The 20,690-nt window shown below is 36.6% G+C and overlaps 1 protein-coding gene across 1 annotated transcript in view; it reads left to right on the forward strand.

The window, feature by feature from the left end:
• The window catches only part of LRRIQ1 (leucine rich repeats and IQ motif containing 1), a 169,720-nt gene extending 156,788 nt beyond the window's left edge, over positions 1-12,932 (forward strand). The window contains exon 28 of the mRNA XM_014568997.4: positions 8,203-12,932. Within this exon, the coding sequence (XP_014424483.3) occupies positions 8,203-8,333 (131 nt within the window). The 3' untranslated portion in view covers positions 8,334-12,932. The remainder of the gene's footprint in view (positions 1-8,202) is intronic.
• Positions 12,933-20,690: the final 7,758 nt, after the last annotated feature.

Consider the following 20,690-nt stretch of genomic DNA (forward strand, 5'->3'; position numbering starts at 1 on the left):
TATTGCCATCATAATTAAAAGTAAGGTGGATAACTTCAATAGGCTTATAGCTAAGTGAAATATCCGCATGTATGTTGGCATTCCATCAGAGGCTATGATGATAGAACAGACGAGTATACAAAATGTAAATGTGGGATGACCGGGAAATGTTCTGTGATTCTGACATGCTTGAAGTCTTGATAAACTTAATACCTAGTAGAATGGTATGGGCACCTAGAGAAAATCTGATAATTTTAAATATACTTTTATACTTCATTTTAATAATTACCTTTTTCGCTTTATGTCAGCTCTGTGTATTTAGGGCTATATTGTAATCTCAACTATAATCAACATTGAGATTTTACATATATGTACTTTTTTCCACTGTGACTTATGATATTGATAAATGTTAGTTTTATTCTTAATATTTAATATCAGCAATAATAAAAGTTGCATATTAGTATAGCTATTGTTCAGTTTATTAAAGTGTTCCTGAAGTACTATGTATGAGAAAACACAACACAATAGAACTCATTCACAGAAACTTTGAGAGATACAGAAAATATGATTTTCTGTGTATAGCAAATGAATTGTATCACTGGGCTATATTATAGCTACTTAAGAGACAGTGTGGTCTAATAAAGTAAGTATTGGAGTGGGACTCTGCCACTAGGTGACTCTTCTAGGTGACCTTGGGGAAGTCGCTTCCCCTCTCTACACCTCAATTTCTGTTCATGTTAAATGGGGATACTGACAAAATACGTAAAGTGTATTGATAGCTAATTATGAAAGCTTGATAGTATTATTTTGTTAACTGCCTAGAGCAGCATGTGAGAAAGGGAGCAAGTAAATATTAATTATGTTTTTCAAGCTCATTGATGAGTTGGCTCAACTGCCTGAAACCTCCATGTCAAGACAGGGATGAGTGTTCGCAGGGAGGATTGAGAAACTAGATTATTGGCTTTTAAAACACGTTTCATTATATATAAAAATATCACAAATAAATAGTTGCAATTTAAGGTCCCAATCCTGCAAACACTTAAACATCTGAATATATTTATGCATATGAGTATTCCTTCAGAGGTCAGTGAGAGTACTCATGTGCATAAACATTTATAGCACATGGGCTGAAGTAACAAAAATATTTAAAACTAGTTCTTTTGTTTATAAATTTCAAAAATTAGGCTACAATCCTTTAAATGCTCATTCAAGTCCTTAACATGAAAACAAGAAGACTCATACAGAACTTTTAACACTTGCATGAATGTTTGCAGGACTGGGATTTAACCAACAAGAATATAATTAAAGATGTAATACCCCAAATCCTGTGAATCATAGAATCACAGAATGCTAGAACTGGAAGAGACCTTGAGAGGTCATCAAATCCAATCCCCTGCTCTGATGGCAGGACCAAGTATTATATAGATCATTCCTGATAGATGTCTGTCTAACATGCTCTTAAATGTCTCCAGTCTCCAATCTCCCTAGGCAGTTTATTCCAGTGTTTAACCATCCTGACATGAAGTTTTTCCTAATGTCCAACCTAAACCTCTCTTGATGCAATATAAACCCATTGCTTCTTGTCCTATCATCAGAAGTCAAGGAGAACAATTTTTCTCCTTCCTCCTTGTATCACCCTTTTTAGCTACTTGAAAACTGCTATGATGTCCCATCTCAGTCTTCACTTTTCTAAACTAAAAAACACAATTCTTTCAGTCTTCCCTCATAGGTCATGTTTTCTAGACCTTTAAACATTTGTGTTGCTCTTCTTTGGACCTTCTCCAATTTCTGCACTTCTTTCTTGAAATGTGGTACCCAGAACTGGATACAATATTCCAACTAAGGCATAATCAGTGTAGAGCAGAGCAAAAGACCTACTTCTCATATCTTGCTTACAACAATCCTGTTAATGCATCCTAGAATCATGTTTTCTTTTTTTGCCACAGTGTCACAGTGACACTGCAACAGTGAGATTTTTTTCCTCGGCTTTGTTCTTTACATAAAATTCTAAATGTATGGTCTCATTTATGTTATAATATTGGATAAGAAAAGGTGTTTTAAAAAGTCTTTTATCAGTTTGAAAAAAAGGATTATTGCTGCTACTACAGCAGGAGTGGACAATAAAAAAACTGCAGTCCACAGGGTTAGTCCCTGGTGGGCCACCACAACTATGTTTACTGCACCTCAGCAGGTATTGGAGGATTGCAGCTCTGGTTGGCCGCGAATCACTGTTCGCGGCCAATGAAAGTGGCAGGAAGTGCCACGAACTGGGACACCACTTGTATTTGCCACGGACTGCAGTTTGCAGCCAACCACAACTGCGATCCTGATTCTTGAAGAGGCACAGGTAAACATTGTGGTGGAGGCCCACCAGGGACTATCCCTGTGGACTGGATCCAGCCCACAGGCCTGAATTTGCCCACTCCTGTACTACAGAATAAGTGTGAAATAATAATACAAGGAAATTGATCAAATTGGAAATTACAGTTAAAGTATTAAAAAGCCATTTTGAACTAGTTTTAAAAATGTGTATTTAAGGAAGATACAACATCTATTTTTTGAAATAACAGATACATTATAAATTGGGGTAAAATCCTCATCCTGCTCTAAAACTCCAATTGATTTCAAAATGTCCAGAATTTCACCCTCAGAGCTTTCTATTTAGTTTCTCCACTGATATTTTTCTATTTATGAAAAAAATTAAATGGTACAACTAAAGTTCAAAAGAACTGGTGAGTATAAATTCAATGTGGACATAAGAAATAACATTAAAAAGCAACTGCTGTTAAATTGTAGCATCTAGCTCATTGCTAAACTTGATGAATCTTAACTCATTCACAGAGCTTAAATTGATGTAAAACGCTTTGCTGCTAAGGATTTGTTCTGGTCACTTTCATTAAAATGTTGAATTCTTCTCTTCATGCTTTCTTATGCAGTATTTGCTGTTAAGCAATACAATATGGTAAGGACTTTAAAATGAATTATATACCCAGACAACATGTTAGGTATATCGATGAAAATCCTATGACGTCTTACCATACATCATTAAATTTCTAACATAACTTGTTTAACAAAGGTTTTATTCTAGATACCAAGAGTTTCATTCAAAGCATTTTACATATTGCATTACTTATCCAAACAGAGCATATGTAAACCTTGACATTTGTTAAAAGAACCAGGGATTTAACCAAAAAAGACCAGAACGAATCATTAGCAGAAAACAGATTAAACATCAGAGAAGTGACTGCTTGAAAATATGAACACTCTAACCAAACTCAAGAGATGCTTTCAGCACATATTTAAACAAAAATATTGTTTGGTGCATACAGGCACCTGAAAATTTCTTTGAGACTTCTTCACATAGCCAAAAACACATAGTGTTACTATAAACAAATCATTTTCAATAACAGCTTTACAGTGTTAGAAGTATGACTAGTATGAGTTAAGTAACTTTCTTACTTAAGATTTCTTCATAATTTTATTCCCACTTGGCTAAATGTTACAATTTAACACAGTGTATAATCTATTTAATAGAATTGTTGTATTCTATTTAAATGGAATGTTAATCATAATTATTAATAAGGGTATTCTTGTGATTGCCAAACAAATGCCAATACAGTCCTGTTGTTTTGCTTTATAGTTTGTATTGTCATGTGTATTTGTTTAACAACAAAAATATCTGATCTGAAGCCCTCTAAAGTAAGGGGAGTCTTTCCATTGACTCTAGTGGCCTTTGGATAGGAACCAATAAATTTAATGTATTGAACACAAAATGAAGGTATAACTATAATTAATCATTTTTTTTATTTACCTAACCTTAGCAAACAATGAATATAAATGCCACCAACTATTTTGTCAGCTTAAATTCTCTTTTAAAATTCCTTGTTTATTCAGTCATATACTGATACATTGTCCACTCATTTCAGTGCAATATTTTTCAGTTTAGAGAAAAGAAGCTATTATCTGGTTCCCATCGTCACATAATAGAAACTTTTAGATATCATTGGTAAACTCAGCAGAAATAATTATAACTAATCTTGGAAAGATTGTAAATTATCATTTATATGTATGATCTGACATTGAAGAGGGGCACAAAGACAACAGCTGAAGACTCACAGAATAGTTTTGCAATTAATAAATGCCTGACCATGCAGTTCTTCTGTGATTAGCTCCATTGAGGTTAATGTTTGCTATAGCACCTTGAAAAATAGAATACACTATTCAAATGTATGTATTATTTAGTAGGGATCTTTAAAGGCTTTATCTCCGGTAGCTCCAATTGGTCATCTTCCTCTAGCTCACCATTCTTGTTTTGTCCCTGTTTCCTCTCCCTTCACCTCCCACAATACAACCAACATAGTTATTACAGCATTACGTTGTGTCTAGATAATTCCTAGTTCTGCAATGGTGCCCTGCATTTTGTTTTTCTTTATTTTTCTTCCCCACAAGTTGTTTCTACATTCATCTCCAGGAAGGACTGGAATAAAATTTGGGTACTTTTCTTAGTAGGCTAACTCCTTCATTGACTACCCAGACTGTCTCTTTGGCATTGATCACACAATCCCAGGGGCCAGTCTTTCAGTTATGATTAATGTATAAATTAGTAGTAATGTTCTGTGTGTATAGGCAGCTCCATCAGTCTAGAATAGATATAGAAAAGAATAGCCTTTACTGTATTATGCCAGTCTGACTTGAATCTGTGTTCAAGGGACAACCTTTAGGTATGATAAGGTTGTTTAATCTCCCTATCCATTCAGTCTTTAGACCCTCTTCTAGGACTGCTGGTAGTAGTAGTAGTAATAATAATAATGATGATAATAATGCCTATTTTTTACCTAGCGTTTTTCATTGATTGAGCTCAAAGGGCTTCACAAAGGTCAGGATCATTATTCAATTTTACAGACTGGGTAAACTGAGGCACATAGTGGTTAAATGTCTTGGTGTATCATTATCTTATGGCTTCCCTAAACTCTTGGGATTTTATATTAGTTTGGCTAATCTTTCCCTTCAGATTTAGTTTTGGTTTTTTTTAGCCACAAAAGAGCAACTCTTTGCACCCTGTATATGGACCTTGTCATTTATGAAGGCACAGGGTGGATAATCAGAGAGCCACAACTAGCACCCTTCCAGATCCCTCTCTGTGCTTCACTGAATATAATATCAGTGAATCTGGTCATGTAGGATTTTCTGGAAACCTGCAAAACCATCAAAAGACTGAGGGAGTTTAGTACTACTCTGTACTATTGTATAACTGTGTAGACTTTTTGAAGTCCGTCATTCTTCCCACAAATGTAAATCATAGACTGTTGTAATACAACATTTTGTCAACACAGCTTACAAACTCTAAAAATGATTAAATTCATATTTACAAAAATATAATAGTCTATTAAAATCAGAAATGCTTTTGGGGATTTGGGCACATGTACAATTTTTGTTGGAGTACAACATGGTTCCTTTCTGTCCAAATGAAAAGATATAGTTCAATAATTTTGTAAAACTTTAACAATGATCTTGTAGCAAATTGCACCAAACTGGAAGAAATTCTTACATTATCATTTCAGAATAATACTTCACAGTAAGGGAAATATAGTACTCTCCCTTCTAATGAATTATGTACATTTATATGTGGAAAAATAGAAAATTCTACGTGCAAATATTTCTGGAGCCCTTTGACTAGAAATCAAATTTAAATAATATAGACATTCATAAGCAGCCAGTGCTACTAGTAGGGTGTGATTAATTTCAGGTTTTACTCCATTTAATGTTGTCCCTTTTGGGTGAACTTCCAGAACCATTTTGGTATGTTTTTTCCCTCCCTCCCCTCCCCCCCCAATAAAAGGAATGTGAAGTGACGAAGGCCAAAAAAAGAAAGATGTATAGTAAAAATATTTTTTTAAATAGTGTCTTCATCTTCATCCATTGGTGGTGCTACAGATTATAAGAGAAATGCTGTAGGAAGACTATCACATACATACAATAGCCCCCAATTTTTTTCAGTCTAAGTTTCTACCAATGACTTCCTCTTTTTCACAAATAAATAAATAAAGCATGTTCCCTATTCTTAATTCTTAGTGTCTTTTTAGTAACAGTATTTTCCAACTTCAGAGACTCCCTTTCGGTTGAGAGAGAAACATCCTAACACTATTGTTTTATTAGCTTAATTTGAAATGTCACCAAAGAAACTATTGAATTCCCCACTCTACTGCTGTCAGCTTGGAGTATCTTCTTTGAGTAATTTATGTCTCTAATTAAAGAATACCCTGAAAGTTCACAATAAACATCCATTAATGATTAAATACCGTAATTCCTTGCTACCGAATAAAGGTCCTGTATATCCAAGTAACGCCTTCTAAAAATTTGCTACCATTATTATCATTGATAAAATGACCTAGTGTATTTGGGGCCATAGCCACATCTGCTCTAAGTAGTATCAGAAAATAATTGCGATGAAAAATTAAATAGGCTACATATGTGTAGATTGGCTAAGCCACTACTAAAATGAGGGACACACTAAAAATACTTGAAGAGTAAAAATATCAAGAAAAGAGAAACATGGCTTTCCATAGGGGGAGAGAAACAATGGGATAAAATTACAAAAGGGAAATGTTGAGACAGTGAGATATTGTTACTCTATAGAATATGCTCTAAGGGGAAGTAATGAGAGTGCCATTGCTTGGGACTTAAAATGTGTAAAATAGACTACACATATATCACAGGGTCTACTCATGTTTTGGCTAAGCTGATAGGCCTTTTTCATTTCTAATCTTTGTGATTAGCTTTAATGCAGCTAATTAAAAGTATTGAAAACAATTTACCTGAAATGGATAAATTAGAACAGGTTCTGTAACTGGCAAGAAAGACACCTGTACAATTCTATTATACTTACTTAACTTCATAGCTTGGTAATAAAGACCTTAGACAACTGCATTATTTTTGGTATTTTCCTCTCTAAGGATTTACTACACAATGTAAGATGTGCTGAGCAGAATATTAGAGAATTTTAGACAGACAGACATTTCTTTGAAGTGTTGATTTTCTTAAAATAAAATTACATCTATATTGGCACACTTGATATATTACTCTCTTGACTAAGGAGAAACTACTCATCTTGTCTTAAGCTGCTTGTTTGGTGATACCAGTAGTTTCATTACTGAGGGCATGTTTACACTAGAAAATTATTCTGAAATAACTAAATTTGAAATAATAACTCCATAAAATAACAAAATCGAAATAGTGTGTCCCCTCTATGGAGAAGCCTCAAAATTAGTCTGGGTCAGACTCCGTTATTGTGGACCCACTACTTCAACTTAGAGCAACAGGAAATACTGGGGGGAGTAATTGCTTCGAATTACTCTGGGAAGTAGAATAGTGATAGAAATGTAGCCGTGTTTTGTCCTGCATTTTGCTTCTGGGAAGTAGTTATTTTGAAATAGCAGCAGCGAAGCATCCACGCAAACGCTATTTCGAAATAACTATTTTGAAAAAAGCATTATTCTCCAAGAAGTACAGATTTTGAAATAACCAACTTATTATTTTGAACTAACAGGCTTGGTAGTGTGGATGCTCCACTTACTGTTTTGAAATAAGGGGAGTTATTTTGTAATAATTCCCTAGTGTAGACCAGGGCTTAGGTATTTGATAGATGTTACTGACTATATAATGATTTGCTAGGATTTCAAATTTTGGGGGTGCAATGTCTTTATACATATTCTTTTGGGACAAATTCTACTTCATCAGAGCTAATGGCAAATTTTCCCTTAATTCAGTTAGGGAAAATCTGACTCATTGTATTTGTATTGATGTATTAAAATAGTAATCAAATGAAAAGATAAACCTGTAAACTTGCTTTTGTGTATGATTATAAATCATCTTTAATTATAAAAATGTCTTGTTTCTCTAATGTATCTTGTGCATAGTCTCTAAAATAATTTCAAAATATGAAGTAGGGAAACGTGAAGTAGGGAAATTTTGAAGAATTATTTATATTGCCTGTGTCTAGTAATTTTGCAGTTTATCTTCCAAATACTGTACTATATTCACACTGATAAAAGCTTATTTTAAAACTTGAAATTTCTTTGAAGGAAAAACATATAAGACATAAGCTATGCAAACATATAAACAATCAAATTAGATAATTAGATGAAAGAATTTTTACTTTATTGCATTAAAAGTAATTTACTTTGAACTGGTCACATATTTCATGTCATTTGTTTGGTCATATAGCAAAAGACCTATCTGCTTCAGAAAGAACACACCCGCGTCCATTTTGTAAAGAGAGGATATCGTTTCGAGACCATCCAGTCCAGCTCAGTGGGGGATGGGGAAGTGGCAAGAAAAAGGCAAAAAAAATTTGAAGAATTAGTTGAAACTTCAACATGTAAAATATATGGAGAACTGTTTCTTTTCAAGAGGTCTGTGATTGTCATTTATTTTAGGATTCTCTCTCTCTCTCTTATATATATATATATATATATATATAGTTACCAATTGGATAAAAAGTTTCAGAGTACTGTTAGATTCATTTTACCGTGTGTTTTGCAAGTTTTTTGTTTTCTTTTTGTTTTCTGGTGACTATATTCTATACATATCTTATTTTGTATTTCTAGTTGCTTATGTGTTTATGTGGTATGGAATATAAACTCTGTTAACTTCTGTTACTATAATGTGATTTACTTATAACAACTAGTTTAGATGTATAAATTCAATAATGAGTCATGATTATTATTGAGGATGTATGTTAAAACCTTAAGTACTGATTTCTTGTAGTAGAATAATAATACATATCGGCTACGTCTACACTGGCATGATTTTCCGGAAATGCTTTTAACGGAAAAGTCTTTCCGTTAAAAGCATTTTCAGAAAAGCGCGTCTAGATTGGCAGGATGCTTTTCCGGAAAAGCACTTTTTGCGGAAAAGCGTCCGTGGCCAATCTAGACGCGCTTTTCCACAAAAAAGCCCCGATTGCCATTTTCGCGATCGGGGCTTTTTTGCAGAAAACATTACTATGCTGTCTACACTGGCCCTTTTGCGCAAAAGTCTTTTGGAAAAAGACTTTTGCCCAAACAGGAGCAGCATAGTTTTTCCGGAAAAGCACTGATGATTTTACAGTAGATCGTCAGTGCTTTTCCAGAAATTCAAGCGGCCAGTGTAGACAGCTGGCAAGTTTTTCCGGAAAAGCAGATGATTTTCCAGAAAAACTTTCCAATCTAGACACAGCCATCATGTTTATGCTTCTGAACTGTGTTGTGAAGTCTAATGGCCAAAAATGGCATCCTGACAAAAGTATACTTGTATGTATTATTGAAGAACCTGTGGAAATTCATAGAGCAATAGAAGATTATAAAACACTAGTATCTGTTTCTAGCAATATGAGATGTGTATATGAATTCTAATGCTAAATTATGTTAGTACTGTTCTGTTGTGATGCTATGGCAAACTGCTAATGTTTTATATTTTCAAGGATTTCTAACATTTTTTCCAGTGGAAAATTTAATTTACCACCCTGACATTTTCTCCTGGGGTAATGTAATATTACTTCTCTAAGTCAATGATAGGCAGTCTCTATTTGTATAATTAGTTAGTCTCGTTCACACTAATGGGTACATACATCAAAGCTGTGTGATGCAGTTTTAATGAAGGAAGCCTGAGAAATAATGTGTTTGCCTTTAGCATACTTAAAATGGGTGCATAACTCTTATTGGTTTTAATTATCTCTATGTTCATCCATAGACAGGGAGAAAAGGCTGTTTGCTTTGTATTCCAGTTTTTAAACTGTTTCTGATCAAAGAGTGGAAACTGATAATTGGATATAAAAAAGCAAGTATTTGGTGTTTCCTCATCTGTTTGCTTTTGTCTCATCCTTTCTTGCGAAGCCTTAATTTCTACAAACAGATACTGAGGTGAGACCACAGTTAATAAAGAAAACATAAATTATTATGTTATTGTTTTTGGAACACGGTGTAACTTCCATATGACATTGCTATCTGAAGTATCCATCATGTTGTTATTTTTAACATCCGCAAGTTAATATGGATTGGAAATACTTAACTTTATCATCTTTTGGGACATGTCTATACAGCAGGGCTAAAGCCAAAATAAGCTATGCAACTTGAGCTATTTCAATTGCGTAGCTTAAGTTGAAATAGTTTATTTCAGCGTTTGGCACTGCCTACACAGCAGGAAGTCCGAGAAAGAACACTCTTCCTTCCAACTTCCCTTACTCATAAAATGAGAGTTACGGGAGTCAGAGTAAGAAGTCCTCCAGCTCAATTTTATTTTGACATTATGTGGAAATAACTGCTTGTAGTGTAGATGTGGACTGTGTTATTTCAGAATAAAGTCAGTTATTCCAAAATAATATTGCTATGTAGATATTCCCTTACTGTCAACATTCCATAGGAAAGCTACATTAATATTGATGTTTAAGGACTTTTACTATTCCTATGCAAAGCTTTGGGTCATGGAGCTGATCTCTTCCTATTTAGTTGCCTTGCTATTTAAAGGAACAAAAATGTTGTTCTCTAATTCAAATCTACATGCTAATTTTTGTCATTGAAATTGTAAGACAAATTAATTGCTGCTTACTTCCCAGAGTTCTCTGTTCATAATGAAGGCTAATGTGACACAATGCTGGAAAGTAACTGGTGAGCCAGCACTTTGATCACTTAGAAACCAGTCAGTTCCCCTGGAAAAGGCTGACTGGAGATATGCAGCTAATTAGTCGGTCAGGGCAGGAGGGCTGATGAACCTATTAGTCATAAGCTGAAGGGCATGTCAGAAGGAACAAGAAGGGAGATCCTGGATTAACTGTGTCCCCGTATGCATTGAGACCTCAAGAAATGGAGACAGTTCCTCCTTCACTGTGTGAGACTGTATTAGTGATGGGAATACAACTGAATTCACACGTAGCTGCTACTTACTGGATAAATCTGAGAGATTTCTGGAGCAACCAAGAAAGGACATGGAGCATGTTCCATTACCTTATTCAGTTACCTTATTCATGATTAACAGAATTTTATTGATGAAACTGCCTGTGCAGTAAGCTACTATTCATCGTAAACAAGGATGTAACATGCCTGTATGTGATGTACAGTATGCAGTTCTTTTATATGTATGCAGAAAGTGGTACTTACCTGATCAGTTATCTGTTTTAGATAATTACTGCTAATTTGAAGATCAAAATGTGCCACTGGATGCCATGTAGATACCAAATTTGAAAACTATGACTACCATTATATAATCAAGAATGCAGGAACAACTTTCATCACTAAAATAGTATGGTTTTCAGTATCTGCAGCTGTACAGTCATCAAGTAGTTGTCTGACTATATGTTTAGTGTGTATCAGCTAAAACAAAGGTCCAAATGTAACATCTAGCAATAGATAGTGATCTGACTCACCCCCATGAATGTATCTGATGGTAATCTGCACCTCCTGCGTATGTAAGAGTGGCTAGAAATAAAAGAGATTTTTATCCCAAACTTCATGTGATATAGAGGGGAACTGTTCCTACTTTCATCAGAGCAGCACTGCAAATTTTGAAAAGTTAAGAACCATCTCCAAGCATGAATAAAAAGAAAGCTCTTTATGCCAACTGATTTAGCATCCTCAGTTAAGACTTGAACTATGTGATAAGAAAGGGTAGTTTTGTCTTAACTGCTCCACAACATAATGTATGGGCAAGAACTTCGCAATGACAGAATTTTGTAGCCTTCTTATTTGTTACAGTATTATATTTTGTCAGCTATTCCACAAATTAGCATGTTGTGGTATAGTTTAAATAGTATATCCATCCAAAAGTCAAGAATGAACTACGCTAAAATATGCTGCAGCCTTTACTACATCATTCACTATTACATTGTATTATCAGAGTTTACAATTTGCTTTTTTCAAAGAGCTCTATCATCTGATGATTAGAACATCAAAGGTGCCCTACATCTGGTCAAATATGGGCAAAGGGATCTGATCCAACTCCCACTAAAGGAATGAAAAGATTTCCATTGATTTCAGTTGGAGTTGAATCACTCTCTTAAACTGCATACATTTTATGGTGGATGGTGCACAACTTTGTAATGTCTGATATGAATAAGTACAAATGTCTGCCCTGGGATGAAGATAGACATCAGGATCCGCAGATGCACAGGGCTCTAGTCCCAAGAAGCACAGCTGCTAACAGAGAGGGGAACATAGTTCATCATTTCTAGGAGCCAGCTGTCCATGCTGGCAGTTCCTCCTGGTATTGCTCCCAGCCCAGCTGCCAGTGAGGTTGTATGATCCCAGACAGGAGACAACATGGCTCAGGGTGGGGCTGGCAATACAGGTGCACTCCCACCTTTGGAACTAATCTCTGGCAGCAGTATCTTTTGTAAGTAGAGCCATGTGGATCTACGTATCCCAATGTCTATCTTCAGATATCTGCATCTTCAGGTAGAATTTGTATGCACGCAGAGCTCTACATATGGCAGCATATTTATGAGATATACCATCTTTTCCACTATTAATTGGGACCCAGTTCTTTACAACAGTGGTTTCCAAGAGGTGGGCTGAGGATGCCTGGGCATCACCTCCATTTGAAAGTTTTTAGAGGTCCATACCTGGAGGAAAAAAAGTTGAAAACCACTGTTTTATATCACAAAGGTGTCAGATGCTTCTTCCTGTATGCATCAGAAAATATGTCCTAGTTAAGAACATGTTCAGAGTATTTTCAAGGAAAATTTTCCCCAGGCACCAGTTATCTTTTCTGAAGTCAGAGCAGGAGTGTGTTGGTTGAGAAAATGCTGACAGAGACTAATTCTGACCCTGGATACTGAAAACTTTCCTCTTCCGATTGGTGACTTAGCAAACCCAGATCAACAAAAATCCCAGGGCAGAGTCTGCTGGAAGTTCTGCTGCCCATATTGGTCACCAGCACTCTTGACAACAGTCTATCGATATTTCCATGTAAGGCTTTTTTCTCTCTTTATGTTCTGTTAATAAGGAAGAAAAAATTAATGTGAATATCCATTTACGAATTCCTCTAGTAAATGTATTGAATACATTCTCAGAAACTTTGAAGTAGGAATAAGATCCTCTGAAAAAGGGTGCTTTTTCCGGAGGATCGGGGCCAGTGTAGACGCTCTTTTCCGGCTTTTCTAAAAGCCAGAAAAAAGTGGTGGACATTTTTATTTAAATGCTGCGGGGGATATTTAAATCCCCCGCGCATTTCCCTATTGCGATTTCAAAAATTACCATGCCCCTTCCGGAAAAGGGGCCAATGTAGACGAGCCCACAGAGATTTGTTAATAATCGACCTCTTTGAGGTTTTTTTGTGCATTCTCCTCTGATCCAAAAACTGAACTCTTTGCCTATCTAGCTTAACAGCTACTTTGGTTTCCTTCAACACCATAATATCTGAGCTCATAAAATGATCATTTTAACCATTTGTTTATTTAGAAAGTTCTAACGGGTTTACAGCTAGTTCAATATTGTTAATCACTGCATGCTCAAATGGAGAGACTATATCCAGAATTGAGCATTATTATTCAGACTATGTCTACACTTAACATATATTTTGAAATAAACTCTTCCAGAAGAAATACTCTGAAATAGCTGACTTCGAAATAGCACGTCTACACTACGGGGAAGCCTCAAAATTAGGCAGAGGCAGGCTTCTCTAATGTGAATGTGCTACCTTCATTTAGGAGGCACTGGGGGAGTAATTAGTCTGACTGGCCCTAGTGAGGGGCTATTTCAAAAAAGCGGAAGTGGAGTTTCCGCATTACAGCTATTTCGAAATAGCTATTTTGGAATAGGCGTTATTCTTGTGGAATGAGGTTTACAGAAGCCGGAATAAGCCGTCCATTATTTTGAAATTATTTCAAAATAATGGAATTGCTTTGTAGGTTCTTGCATTGTTACTTCAGAATAACGGCCATTATTCTGAAATAATGCTGGTGTGAAGAAAAACCCTTAGATAACGGCATGTCAGTGATGCTCAAATAATCTGTACTTAAATGACTAAGTATCATAATTATATGCCTCTTGGTCTTTGTACAATAATTTCCGCTTAGATAGTAGACAATTATTAAATAGTAACATTATTTGAACCAAAAGCTGTTCTTCAAAATGCTATCTTCTTTTAACTGATCACATTCAACAAAGTACTGCTGTATTTACAGAATATATTTTAATTTGTACAAAGAAAAATATTCTACAAATTTCTTTTCATGTAGCATTACTGTTGCATTTTATCTTAATAGAGCATTTTTTATGGACCTGTCACTTAAAGGTGGATCTTCTGTATGATGCTTTCAAAGATGCTCCCATAATTAGGATCCAGATCAGTCCACAAATACACAGAAGCATAACTACCATTTGATTGCCTAGTGCACAAATTACAGGCATTGCAAAGAATGTAGTTGATTAACAACCCTTTGATTTCAGTGTCACAGCATAGTAAGGCACAAATGGAAATGTGTATTTATGGAGATACATTCTTTCCTTGATGAATGCCAAAGCTACTCCTATTAACTGTAATGGGAGCCAGGTTGTACTAGAAGGCGATGCCTTAAAGTGACATCATGTAATGAGAAAAATCCTTATGAAAACTCATTTTTATTGGAAGTCCCCAATAATACAGAAAATAACTGAACTATATTATGCACAATTAAGCTGCCAAATTTCCAATCTTCGTTGGAAACAAAGTTGTTTGTACTAACTTGTACTAGTATAAAAATCTTACTCCAGCAATCTTCATCCCCTGCTTTGTTAGTTACCTTCATAAGTGGTGGGGGGATGGGACAGATTATCCACATTTAATCTTTTTGAAGACTTGTGAAAAAAATGTTATTCATGCTAGATGAGGGGGTTATAACCCTGGTAACACAAGGAGCCAGGTTAAGCACTGATTTACAGCTTCTTCAGGCCTAAAAATTGATAGTGGAACCCATAGCAAATAATTAACTATTGCAGCACTATCTGGAGTTTGCAGAATAAGTTAGATGAGACTGGGATACTCGAGGGAATTGGCCACAACTCTGGGTAAAATAGAAAAGGAAAAATTGTCTATTTCACACAAAAAATGGCTTTTTTTGGTAAGAAATTGAGGCGGAAAAACCTTCAGATTAACAGGTTTGCAACATATCCCTCTTTTCCAGACACAACACTAGCTGTGTGGGTCTTATAGTAGTTCCTCACCCTGTCCCCAACTGCCCTATCTATACCTTGTGCAGGGGGAAGCTGATCACAACTTGTAGCCACACTGCCTACACTTCTTACACCGCAGGAGACTCAGGCTACATCTAGACTACCTGCAGCTTCCTAAAGAAGCTGTGCAAATTTGCATATCTTCTGATCCCTTTTTTCGGAAGAGTTCTTTTCGGGAAAAAAAGCAGTCTAGATGGGGTTTTTCACATGAAAACCCCTTTTTCGAAAAAAACCCTTATTCCTCAAAAAATGAGGTTTACAGGATTCTTTCAGAAAAGAGGGTTTTCGTGAAAAAACACCCCCATCTAGACTGTTTTTTTTAACTCTTCTAAAAAAGGGATGAGAAGAATTTGCACCTAATTTGCATATCTTCTTTCAGAAGCCACAGGTAGTCTAGACGTGCCCTCAGGGTGCAGCTCTACAGCAAAGTTATTTCAAAATAATGAGCATTATTTTGAAATAACTCTGCGAGTGTCTGCACAGCAATAGTGTTATTTTGGAATAACGGGAGGCTTATTCCAACTTCTGTAAACCTCATTCTACGAAGAATAACGCCTATTCTGAAATAGCAGAAGTGGAGCATTTACGCAGCTCCTATTCCAAAATAACTATTTCGAAATAGCTCCTGACCAAGCCATTCTAACTTATTCTTCCCCGGTGCCTCCTGGGGCTCTTAATCAAAATAGCACATCTGCATTAGAGAACCCTGCCTCACAATAATTTTGATGCTTCCCTGTAGTGCAGATGTGCTTATTTTGAAATAAGCTATGTGGGTATGTCTACATTGCATTCCTCCTTCCAGAAAGGAATGCAAATGCAGACAAACAATTGCAAATGAAGCGTGGATTTGAATTTTCTGCACTTAATTTGCATAATGGCAGCCGGCCGCTTTTCCAAAATAGCGTATTTCAAGAAAAAAAACAGGGTTATTTTGAAAAGAAACCCTTCCTTCAAAATTACCCTTAAACCTCATTTTTTAAGGAGTAAAGGTTATCTTGAAGGAAGGGTTTCTTTTTTAAATAACCCTGTTTTTTTTCTCTAAATCAGTGGTCTCCAAACTTTACACACCCAAGATCACTTAAGTCTCAGAACAGGTGAAGATCTACTGCTCCGCCCCTTCCTTGAAGCCCCGCCTACATTACATGAGGAAATCTAATGTAAATGCACTGCGCAGGTGCGCAGTTCAGAGAGGGCTCAAGAGCTACTCTTGGAGCCCCTGAGATCTACCGGTAGATCGCGATCTACTGATTGGTAACCATGGCTCTAAATACACTATTTCGGAAAAGCGGCCATCTGACATTATGCAAATGAAGCATGGGAAATTCAAATCCTCGCTTAATTTGCAATTTCATTTGTCTGTATTTGCATTCCTCTCTCCAAAGAGGAATGCAGGGTAGACATACCCTTTCAGAATAACTATTCTGGATTAGTTTATTCCAAAATAAATGTGCCATGTAGACACAACCTCATGGAGGTGCAGAGGGCCTAGTACCTGCAAGTTGGGAGACTTTTCTCTATAAATACTGAAGAGCTCCTTGCTTTTCAGCCAACCTTGAAACTGTCTTCGAATTGCCAGCAACTTAACAGAGACACTGAGTAATCAGCTTTAATCCCCAAGTTTTTTTATGGGGATTTGAAACTGACACGAGTAAAATTGTGAAGAAGCATGGATGGGTTACTTGTATAAAAGTATACAAATGGCTGTCCCGTGCTCCAACCGATTAAATCTTTTTTTTTTCTCCCTAAGATTTTTTGCTTATTGGTTGTTTTGGACCTTGAGAATTTTAATTTGGTTTCCTGTATTTTTTTTAAAGCATCAACATTTACTTTGCCTGCACCCGCATACATAAGAAAGCCCATAATCATTGATCAGACAGTTGCCTGGTGCTGAAGTGCAGTGGTCTTTTCAGTGTTTAGGGGCAAGCACATAAATTTTGTACCGGAGCTGATAATTGTTCATGGCAATCTTACAAGGGCATTCGGTTTTCTAATAGTTGTGTAAGTTTTTTATTCTTCTTTGACGTGGAAGTTTTATTTGTTTTTAAACAATCTTGAAACTTAACGCGCCTTTTTGTGTTAATGTATTTGATTGCTGTAACTCATTATGTTGCACCATAAATACCTGTAAGACGCACCACGCAGCTAGTTAAGACTTCAAATCAGCGCGTCTGGTATTTCTCTGTATAAAACAACGTTGGAAGGAAGGTTGCCGCTATGTAGCCATGGCTTTGTTAATGAAATAAGCGCTAAGAAATGAAAAGGGTAACTCCCGTATTCGGGTATTGCTGTTAATTGTCTACAGCTGTGTGTCACGATTTTTGAGAGCATTAAAAGAAAAAGGTTGATTCAGGCTGCTGGAGATAAGGTATTTTCCTGAAGGTTGACTTTAACAATATAATACCTGTCACTTAAACGGCACAGGTGTTCTGCCATCATCGTTTGCAACAGAGTCGCGAGACTTCCCATTTGAAAAACACAGGACTAACATGAATTCTTTCTCTGCCCTGTGTAATGAGCTCTTTGTATTTCACCTAATTTAATTCAGTTCTTGGGCAATTTTCTTTTAAAAACAATTTTCTTAATGTGGGAAAAGAAGAATGCCTGCCGCAGAAAGCAAATACTATTAAGCTGATGGTGGAAGTGGAGGCAGTCCAAGAAAATTAAACAGGCTCAACTAAATAGTGATTTCTAAAGACTTTTTTCCCCTCCTCACAAATACTTTCTTATTAAGTTCGAACCTCTGTGAAGAAGTGGACTGATGAACTTGAATGAACTTTTTACTGCTAAAGCGATGTTAGTTCACTGCAGCGCCTTAAAAATAAGGGCACCTCTATTTTTAAAACGCCTTAAAAAATGAGTGATCAATCAATTTCCCTTCTCTAAAAGTAGAAATTTCATCCTCTATTTTGGGCCCATTCCTATTGACTCGCGTTATTTTTTGTCTGAGAATAGCCCTCGCACCCAACAGTTGTTACGTGTGGCTCCTACTCAGGTTGATACCATTTTCATTAATCATTTTATTTGTTTCTATTGCGGACCCTAGATATTTAAAGGCCGATTGAGTTTAGTTAGGTTACTGGACAGTCTCGCTGTGTTTAAAGTCAGTCTCTGTTGGTAGTATATTTTCCTTTTTTGGCGTTTCAGAGCCCAAGTGGCTATCAAGGATGCTATCGATCTGGGTCTATTCTGTGTCCAGCGCATGCCGTCCTGTTTTTCTTCAAATATAGATGTACAGGGCTGCACTGTGCTCAGACTACAAATCAAGACATGGAGACGAACCTTCCCTTGGTTACTAGATCGCACCAACGTTCTACTGGCACAAATATAGAGATGCACGTGGCTTATGCTTGAGCTTGACCTATCCAATTTAGTGCCATTTGCCTGCATCCAGCTGCTAGAGTATAGGAGCAAAAACCGCCCCACAGAGTTCAGGCACGTTCTTCCGCGAGTCGAGGTAAGAGTTTTGTCTACACAGGTTACCTGCCCTGTATATTTGTAGGCAATTTATAATGCTGTGGGTTAATTTTGATAGCGCATTTTCGAAACAAAAAGAGCACTGTCTAGCCATGGACGGTTAGATGGGTTTATTTGCCAATATCAATATTTGTGTGGAAAGCATAAAATGTTCTTAAGAGTTAAAGGTTACACGGAAAAGAAAAGCACCGCGGATGAAATATCAGCTACGCATCAGTTACCCACTAAGTTCTTTTTTTAAACAAAATGTATATTGGTGCTCAGGATAAGAAAGGCCAAGAACCTTAGTTAGTTGGGAATAAATGCTCCATTAAGTACCCAAACGGCTCAAAAACTACAAGCAGCTCTCACCTAAGGACAAAATAATGCTCTGAGACTCTCCAGATCCAAACAGAGTAGAATAAAATCGTTTTGTGGCTTTCAGCCTAGGCGCTGTATGAGTAATGATGGGGCTTCATGAATAATGATGAAGCAGAATTGGAATTACACATTTTTTTAATCTGATCTAACATTTAGTTTGCATGGCTGAAAAGCAGCGGCCTTTCAGCTGATCTGGGCTTGAAAACTAGCAGTCCCTGTCAATGTGGGACTAAATCGACTCAATGTAGCCGTTTGTTAATGCAGGCTACATAAATAGCGACCTTTTTTTAGCCCTTGAGCGTTCTGTAGCCAACTTTCTTTAGCTTCGTGCTTCAAACCAAGAATTTCGACCTATATATCATGGTTTTAAAAAAATCGAGAGATGACAACTGAGCCGGGCCCTACACCCACCCATACAACCAGCCTACGCGATGTTTTAGTGTCTTGGCGTCGCTGCTGTAATGTAGCCGGTGTATACTATGTAAAATTGCCCTAATATTAATCCACAGGCCAGCAAGGTAAGAATGTATGACTATTACGGGTTTTGTTAGGTGTGTGGAGTCTTAAATGTTTTAGAGTCCTAGTCGGGGTTAGGTTAATTCACCTTGGGGTAATTCTTCATAGAAAGGATTTTTTAACTTAATTTATTTAGGAATCGTCGAAAATTAAAACTCATAATGAGCTCTTTTAAAAATACACATAAGACATTAATTCTGCTGGGAAAATGAGCAGCAAATGTTCAACTTTAACTTACTAGCTAGCTTGTTTAGTCATGTTTTGGCCTCTTATTCTTAATATGGCTGTTCCTTTGATGTGGAAAATAATATTAGTGTTTTATTTGTATCTCAATTTTTTCAGAGGGACTGGCACAGGGAGTCAGACTGCGTTTTAGGCCAAGTTTTCTGCTACCGTATCGGAGACCTACCTCAGCTATCCCCCTCTCGTTTCGAACTGGTTTGTCCTTGTAGAGAGTCCGAATTGAATAGAATCCAGATGCTACACCTTTGCCAGGCGCCCGATCCAACTCCCACTGATGTGAATGAAAGTCTTTCTGTTGAGGGCGGGCAGTTAGAGCGGGGCTCTAAGCACAAGTAGACGGACACGATCGGGTCCTGAAACCTGCAGTCTTAAGTAGCAGGTCTCATCATTAGGGCACTTAATTGCTCAAATTTCAACCTCTTTAAGAGACTTGATAAAAAAGTCATATAATCTCCAGATAACATGGAGATTGAATGGGTTTGCATTTGCAACACTCTTCAGTAGGCTTCATTATCACTTAAAAAAGATCGAGTTAGGAGCTCAGTCTGCTTTTTGTGGAGATCTCCGTTGAGATTTCCTCTTGAACTGAGATGAAATCCTACAGTACACACTTTTTGTGTGTAAGGAAATGACAGATGTTTTGAGAAGAATAGTAATTACGTTCTCCAAGACGAAATTCTTCAAAGCTGGCGTAGTTTGAAAACAACTCCGGTGTTTCTTGCATGGGCAAGTTCACCTTTACGTTCCCTGCAATTGCTTTATTTTTCCTGAACACAAGTTAAACTGACGGGGATTCTCCTCTCTCTCTCTCTCATTGTTTCTGTGCAGGTGTCATAAAAGAAATCTAGCAAACCACTAAGGTATTATCAAAGCACCAAATGGGAGAAACCGCATCGCCACTGCTATTGTGTCTTGGATTGAATTGTACACGTGAAT

This window comes from Pelodiscus sinensis, chromosome 1 (assembly GCF_052426305.1).
Source record: "Pelodiscus sinensis isolate ZL-2025 chromosome 1, ASM5242630v1, whole genome shotgun sequence".
NCBI classification, from domain to species: Eukaryota; Metazoa; Chordata; order Testudines; family Trionychidae; genus Pelodiscus; species Pelodiscus sinensis.